General features: G+C 43.1%; 1 protein-coding gene across 2 annotated transcripts; it reads right to left on the bottom strand.

Annotated features, from left to right (window-relative positions):
- Window positions 1-5,313: 5,313 nt before the first annotated feature.
- Window positions 5,314-7,335, bottom strand: s1pr3a (sphingosine-1-phosphate receptor 3a; the record flags this gene model as incomplete). Of its 2 annotated transcripts, none has more annotated exons than XM_080833705.1 (2): window positions 5,314-6,527; window positions 7,259-7,292. In XM_080833705.1, the coding sequence occupies 2 exons, from the start codon at window positions 7,290-7,292 to the stop codon at window positions 5,314-5,316; spliced, it is 1,248 nt and encodes a 415-aa protein (XP_080689831.1). The 2 variants fall into 2 exon arrangements, 1 of the variants encoding a protein (XP_080689831.1); XR_013968549.1 differs by having other exon boundaries at window positions 6,517-6,634; window positions 7,259-7,335.
- Window positions 7,336-8,336: the final 1,001 nt, after the last annotated feature.

The raw sequence follows: 8,336 nt of genomic DNA, 5'->3' as shown, positions 1-8,336 counted from the left end.
TGTGTGTGTGTGTGTGTGTGTGTGTGTGTGTGTGTGTGTGTGTGTGTGTGTGTGTGTGTGTGTGTGTGTGTGTGTGTGTGTGTGTGTGTGTGTGTGTGTGTGCACAAAGACTTCTGAATAACTGCAGTCTTATTCATCAGTAAGTCTCCAATTGGTTTCTGAGGCGACACCAGACCACATGTTGCCTGGGGGTTTCAGTAAGTACAACTTACAAAGGAGAGCCGATGGAAGGTGAAATAACCTGTTCTTTGGAGTGGTAAGTGCCCTGCCGGTCAAGCGAAGAGCCTCAATGAAAGCAGATGTAAAAATACACTTCAGGTTTCAAGGACCTATTTGAGAACAATCTTAATTTTTACCATGCATGGCTGATGCCTAAAAGCTGCAAACAGGAATGATTGTGTGGGGTTCTTTTGTTTGTTTGTTTCTGTGTGTGCATGTGTGCGGTGTGCATGCACTAATTGCCTGTTTCAGGCATCCAGCTTCCTGTTTGGAACAACTGACCTCTGTGCTGAGGTCTGTTGCTGGTCTGGTTCCTCCATTTCCTCACGTGACCTTTGGCCTGTATGTTGTGCAGGGGCAGCTGTTCAAGATGACCCAGTCCAGCTGATCACTCAAGCTCCACATAACCAAACCAACCCCCAGGCTACCCTTCCTCCACTTCCAGCTGCAAAATGAAACTCAAACGCAAGTAAAGGGATCCCTACATGGAGTGTCTGGGTCCTCTGCAGCTCCTTTAGAATTGTAGCGAGAAATTGTGTCATCTTAAAAATATATATCTTTCTTAACCTAATGAAGGGGGTGCTGAGCCCCTGAATCTTTCGCTTTCCAATTTCTGCTTCCTTGCTTAATATGCATATAAACAACATTTAAACCAACGCCATGAAAGAAAGGAAGGATTCTCTGTTACATTCTCTTTGTCTCTCTCAAGCACAGACACACAGACACTCACACTAACTGATCCACAGTCCCTGAAAGGGAGGAACAATTCCTACCCTGGCACACCCTGTGATGCGGACTAGATGGAGCCTTTGTTTATACACACACACACACACACACACACACACACACACACACACACACACACACGACCTCCAAAAGAAAGACAAAGCAGGAAGGCGGGCACAGTAGGGCAGTGTGATCCTCTAATCTCCCACGTCAGGTACAAATGAAACACCTCAAAGCGAGAGCTCCCACAGTGGAGAGGGTTTTGGCACTGCACCCTCCACAAGCCCAGGCCAGTCATACACAGCTGCTCTCCCTGAGTGCTGTCTGGTTTAATGCCCACAGTCTCGCATTAGGAATACATCTCCTTCTATTGTTGTCTCCATAAAATTCACCTGTTGTGTCATGTACAATGTATACACACATCATGCATGTAAAAAATGTTCTACCGAACATGCCGTTAATGACATACTAAAAGGAAGTGGCTGGGGGCTTCATAGTGGAAATCAAAGCTCAAGATTACATAAAAACACATGCATTGTTTCACAAAATGAATGGAAATGGGCTCTTGTTTTGAGTAGATGCAGGGCTCGGAGGGAAAAGGTGGCCTAAAATGGATGCACTGCATCCTGTGATTCTGTGCCAAGCAAAGGTATTTACCTCTCCCACGGATCGCCTCTGCATCTACAGAAATATATTGTGTTCTTGAACCAGCCCATGAGCAAGGCCTCTTCATTTCAGCAAATGGGGATGGTTGCCATGTACCTCCCCCGGGGCTGTTGTGTCTGAATTCACCAAATGTAAAGTTCAGCTTCGAGAGCACTGATTGTCCTTGACAGGCTTTCTTTGTGGAAACTGTGGTAACTTTAAAGTGACATTTCCTGTGTGCTGATCACATTTGATTAGTGGTGAATGTCTGGATGAAAAGGTCTTGAAATGAAATGCTCATTTAAAGAGGTATTTATATTCATTCTGTTTGAGCTGATCTGAATCACACTGGCAGCATTAACCTTTAGGTTGATGAGGTAATCTTCGCCTCCTCCTTTACGACTTTTTACTCCTTTTCTAAACCAATGAATTCCGTGTGCAAAGACACAGACAGACACACAGATGAACATAGAGAAGTCCTTGAGGATACTTCTCAAAAATGTTGTGGGTACATGCGCCCACTAGCTATAGGATGAGGTAGTGCTGACAAATGTCATGCAATGTGTCAGTATTTTTCATGGACAATTTTAGCATTATAAGCATGGACATATAGTTTGATAAATAACAATGTTGTAATTTCAAATTGCTATTAGACCATAATTACGTACCTCCTGTAGAAACATTACAATGTATTAAAATCAACAAAGCTAGTTCTATGTGACATGTAAGAAGATTATTTTTCTGTTGTCAGCAAATGCTCAATGGTCCATTAGAAAGGGCAATTTTTCCACTAAGTTCTCCAGTTATTGATTTGTTCTGTTAATGAAGTTGATAGGGAAAAACAAAGGAAGGAATGCATCACAGTGTCTGCCAGTTTTGTGTTAAGGTTTAAAAACGATTTTTACATAAGCTGAATTGTATTTATGCAAATGCCTTTTATAAATTAAAAAGATGCTGAAAAACTGATTCATGCCTTTATTTCAAGCTGGCTTGATTATTGTAATGCAATCCTAACTGGCCTCCCAAAAAAAACAACTGAGAGACTTCAGCTCATTCAAAACTCTGCAGCTCGGCTATTAACCAGAACCAAGAGGAGAGAGCACATTAGTCCAGTTTTAGCTGATCTGCACTGGCTTCCAGTAACTTTTAGAACTGATTTTAAGGCCCTTCTCCTTATATACAAAGCCCTTAATGGGCTAGGACCAAGTTACATTGCAAACTCCCTTGTCAAATACTTGCCTTCTAGTCTGGGAAGTCCCGCCCCTCTTCTCCGGCCAATTTGATTTAGCCTCTGAAGGGGGTCTGGCAAACTTAGGATAGCAGTTCACTTCAAGATTTCCAGAATCCTTGGAGCCAATCACAAACTGGCTTTTGGCTACCTGGCGCGCCATTGGCGGATTTAAATAACCATGTCTACCGTAACAAAAGCGAAACTTAAGAGAAAAGCACAGTAAACTATATACTGCTCTCGCGGCTGTCTTGGATGATTTCAAAGGCAAGATTTCTTTGAAAATAGAACAGAAACCTGCTCTGGAACAATTCATACAGAAAAAAGATGTGTTTGCTTTATTACCGATCGTTGTATCGTTGTATAGTTTCGTTGGTCTGATTGGTTAAAGGCGTGTCCAATTACGTGAGTGAAGTGGACCTCCATTGAGGAGTTGGCCAGACTAACTGAGCAAATGAAATGCAGTGAAGGGGCGGGGAATTCCCAGACAACTTGCCTTCAAGAACACTGCGATCATCGAATGCTGGTTTATTGGAGGTTCCCAGCAAAAGCAAAAGAAAATCGGGGATGCAGCATTTGTCAATTACGCCCCCAAAGCTGTGGAACATACTGCCTATAGACACCAGGGAAACCGGTTCGCCTAACATCTTTAAAAGAAAACTAAAAACATACCTCTTCACATTAGCCTTTAACTAGCTACCACTTTGCACTAAATATATATATATATATTAATACTTTTAATTTAATTTAAATACTTTGATCTACTTTTGATATTGAGGAGTTAGATTAAATATATCTCTGCAGATTTTTATTTTCTATCTTATGCTTTGCATTTTATGTATTCAATTTTATATTTTTAATAATAATTATTATCATTATTAGTTTTACCTTTAATTTTGCACCATATCTGAGTGTTTATGTTTCTTTAATGTCTATTTTTATGTGCATGTCATTTCTTTGTGCACGTAATGTATTTGCTCTAAAGCACTTTGAGCTGCATTCTTTTTGCATGAAAGATGCTATATAAATAAAGTTGTATTATTATTATTATTATTATTATCTGGAACCATCCATTTCCTCTGTTGTGGTCATAGAAGAAGGGGATGAATTCAGTGGCAAGCTTTATTGTACGTGAATTATTGCATTATCTCCACTAGGTGGAGGAGTTGTACTATGTACTTTTCAAGGAGATTCCATCCAAGAAAACAAAATTGTCCATCAAACCCTTCATCAAATCCACTGAGATTTTTGGGTAATTAATGATGAAACAACAACTTCAGGCATATTTCTGACTATCCTAGGCTGAATATTGAACAACTGGTTTGGTAAAAGATTCTTTTAAAGATCATATCATATTTTAACTATTTATCCAATCAAGTGTCCCAAAAGACATGTCAGCCATTGGACAGAAGACAAGAGTTTTATTTGGCGTATCATGACCATTATTGCAATCAGTGTTCAGGCGCTGGCCCTTGTCTAACTGAAACTACAACAATTACACTTCACAATTCTTATGTCATGCATTTCAACATCCACACGTTTTGATAACCTTTTTTTCATTTCGCACTAAGAGAGTGTGAACATCCAGGACTGAGAGTGCAAAGTGTGAGAGCAAACCCATAGTGAGACAGGGTGTTAGAATAACTCGTCTTCTTACCTGTCTCACATTTTTCTGAGAAACAAAAGTTAATAAAGGAAGTTTGCTGTACCATTATAGTGGATTAAAATACATTGAATAATACTGTCAGTTTTTCTTCCTTAGGTAAAATCAATATGTTGTGGTATAGATAAGGCAAATTTACCCTGAAGACCAAAACACACTGAATTTACACCAACTCAGTTCGAAGGTTACATGATGTATTCATAACATAAAGATGTACAAACATATGGCAAAGGCTTAACTGTTCAAACTGATTTTAAGATTTTAACTCCAACGGAAGCTTAAATGCAGCTTACTCCTCCAAGTGTGGAGTAATTACTCTTTGAGTGCTGCGAGAGCTGTTCTTTTAATGCATCATGCTTGGTCTTTGATTTTTTTTGCACGTATTGATGCATTCTGGGAGTGGCATGAGCTCCAGACCAAGGCGTAATCCTTCTGAAAACAGTTCAGTGCTTGTACAGTCTAGTGCTGTGATTGTGGTCCTCTTCAGATCAGATTACCAATAGTTATTGGTGAACATAAACATAGTGGCTTCATACTGATCCATTTCTGTACCTGTCCAAACCATGCAAGGAACTCCTGACCCCAGCCCTCATGTGGCCCTTAGAAGGATAGCACTGTGACTGACCTTCCTTGGGAGTCTTAACTGCAGTATCATTCAAACATACTGTATATGAATCATATCAACATATCCACAGGATCTAGACAGCATCCAGAGCACAGCTTCTCCCACTGAATGCTCTCCTCATCTTCTGTCCCACCCAACACTGTGGGATCACAGGTTCCATTACAAGTTAAGTCACTGCGAAAGTCTCTAGACCTTGGGCGGTTGCAGTCATAATTTTCCCAGAGAGGGCAAGGCGCCAGCTTTGACAAGGACTGCTGAGAGAAGGTCGGCCTTGCCAGTGTGAGTGGGGGTACTAGTGGGTGGTGTGTCCACAGGCTGATTGTGTGAGTTCTGGGGTGTGGGGATCTTGCCTCTTAGAAGCGTCGATCTGGCCGGCCCGATGCTGGACTTGCTGTTCTCCATGGTGGGGATGGGCGTGCCAGGGATGTTGATGCCGGGTATGGTGGGTGGTGGAGGCTCAAGTGATGGGTGGCACCCACAGCAGCAGAGCAGGCGGAAGAAGGCTGTGCGCATCTCGCGACTGGACAGCGTGTAGATGAGCGGGTTGAGTGCCGAGTTGAGCACGGCCAGTGCGATGAACCAGTCCACCTGGTAGAGCAGGGGGCAGAGCTGTGGCGAGCAGCCCACATCCACCAGCAGCAGCGAGAAGAGCGGCGTCCAGCACACCACGAACACACCCAGCACGATCACCACCGTCCGCAGCAGCGACAGCGCCCGCTCCGATGGACGCCCGCTCACCCGCCGCCCGCTGGACGTCACCAGCCGGTAGATGCGGATGTAGAGGATGATGATGGCCAGCAGCAGAGCGCTGAACACGCTGATGCAGAAGGCCACATAGCTCTTGGCGTAGAGCGGCAGCACGGTGGAGCAGGCATGCAGCTGCCCGCGGCAGTTCCAGCCCAGGCTGGGCAAGGCACTCAGCAACACTGACACCAGCCAACAAGCGGCCAGTAGGCCCAGCAGACGACCCCGGCCCGCCGCCTCGCAGGGCCGCAGGCGTACCATGGTCATGTGGCGCTCGATGCCGATGGCCAGCAGACTGAAGGTGGATGCGCTGAGGGCCACAAACATGCTGCCCTCCCGCGCCAGCCACTGCCAGGGCTTAAGGAAAAAGGTGTTGCGGCCCGAGGTGAAAATGTTGACGGCGTACGCCAGACCAGCCAGGAGGTCAGATAGCGCCAGGTTGCCGATCAGGAAGTACATACGGCTGTGAAAGCGCTTGTTGCGCCAGAGTGCCAGCAGCACAGTCACGTTCTCCAGGACGATCAGCATGCAGATCAGGATCAGGACGGCCATTTTGCAGACCCCCACGCTACGCGGCCTGTTCCACTTGCCTGAGTAGTTGTAGTGGGCCACGATCTCAGAGTTCATGCCCAGCTCGAAGCGATCATCCATTGTAGGACACTTCTCCAGATCACACACTAGGGGGCGATGACAGGAAGTTTAACAAAGACAGCTGAGCCGTGGAACCTTCAGCTACAAGTACATCATCCCTCAGCTCTTGGACCACACCAGATCTTCAGAAGTTCTGCAATGAATACAAAAGTTGACATACATGTGTATATATATTTACAGACTAATTAAAGTCCACCAAGTGACACTGGAGGTGTTTAACTATAAAACAATTGTACAGTAGGCTATGTGACGCAGTAAACAGTGAAAAATTACAGATGTATCGAAGAAGGTAATCGCCTCTTAACTTTTCCTCAGCTGTCCACTCGTCTACTTCCACTCGTAAAATTGACCTGCATGTAATGACTAGTCATGGTGTTATCTTGTTTGATTAAGACAGTGTCCAGTGTTTTGCTTTAAAATTACTGTGGTGGTTGCTAGAAGTTCCCAAAACATCTGGAATGTCTGTGGATGAAGCTGACTTTAGGTGATTTTTGATTATTTCAGAAAATCGGAATACCCAAAAATCACTTCTGAAGAGTTCGCCAGCAAAAGACTTCACTCACAATTCTTTGGACTAAAATACGTTTAGTTACTAAATCAATCAACTTTTTTCTGTAATGAAGTAACTGGTTTAATTTGTCTACAACTATTTAGGAAAAGAATAATAACGATTTTAGTCTTGGGCCTGCTTAGCGTTTACGTATGTAAATGGTACATTTTGCTTCTTAAAAGTTCACAATTTGTGGAAATGATTTACCTTTGTGCCGATTCGGTACATCCTGAAGACGCATGTTCCTTCCCAGGCGACTCAAAACTTCTCTTCATATTTCAAAATGGGTACGCTTTCCCCTCTCTCTTTTAGGTCCTCATTTAACTTAAACGTAAATCTTAGCTCAAAATAAAGAACTCCCTTGAAAACATTTAACGCAACCTCTGTGTGTATAAGCCTACATTATGTCACTGTCAGAGAATAAAATCCTTACTTCGCGTAGCTCTTCTTGTGATTAACTTGCTCCCCACGACCATCAAGAGTCCCGCAGAACTTCGTGAAGCCCAGCCTTGACTTGGGGCGGGATTTTCGCAGTCGGTAGGGCGTGCGTTCCTGAGCGCTCCTGTCCTTTATGTTCCAGGGTTGGCCATCATCACACTGTTCAGGCAAACACTTCTGTGGTCAGGGTATAGCTGTTAATCATCCATTAAAAGACGCTATGTCACATTCTTGTCATATAGAAATAAGTGTCGTTGAGAGTTGTGTATAGTCTGCGTATCTCCGGTGTACTATTACGCCTTATATAGCCTGCAAAATTACTTGTTTGTTTGGATAAAACTTGTCATTCTGCGGTGAGAGTTCCAAAACAGTGAGGTGTCACTTCAGTAATGACCCTCAGCTGACTTTTCTTGAGTGTAGTTCCTCACACGCGATTGCTTGTTCCGTTGTCCTTATGATTAACCCATCACTTAGTAGTAAGTTAGCATAACTGAAACAACTTTCTGCCAAACCAAATCTCACAGTATGCTGTATTAAACACAAACTTGCCATGATACTCCTTATATTCTAAATATTTTCTTTCTAACAAGTCGAACCAGTTAGATGTAAAGTTAGATGTCAAAGTATCTTCATGATGAAATATGATCTATTTGGATCCCGTGTTCAATTGAATAAGGCCATAAGGCAGCACAAATGAACACTCTCCTGAAAGCAAATATGATGTTGTTCACAGAAAGAACGAAGGTAAATGTTTACAAATGTTTTCATTGAATTACTGTTTACAGTTTATTATTATTTTCAGTTAATGGTTTATGGCATGATTTTACCATCAAAGCTGTGTGTAGCA

Source organism: Sprattus sprattus, assembly GCF_963457725.1.
Source record: "Sprattus sprattus genome assembly, chromosome: 2".
NCBI lineage: Eukaryota > Metazoa > Chordata > Actinopteri > Clupeiformes > Clupeidae > Sprattus > Sprattus sprattus.
The sequence above is the reverse complement of the archived record's forward strand: the minus strand, read 5'-3'. Positions and strand labels throughout refer to the sequence as shown.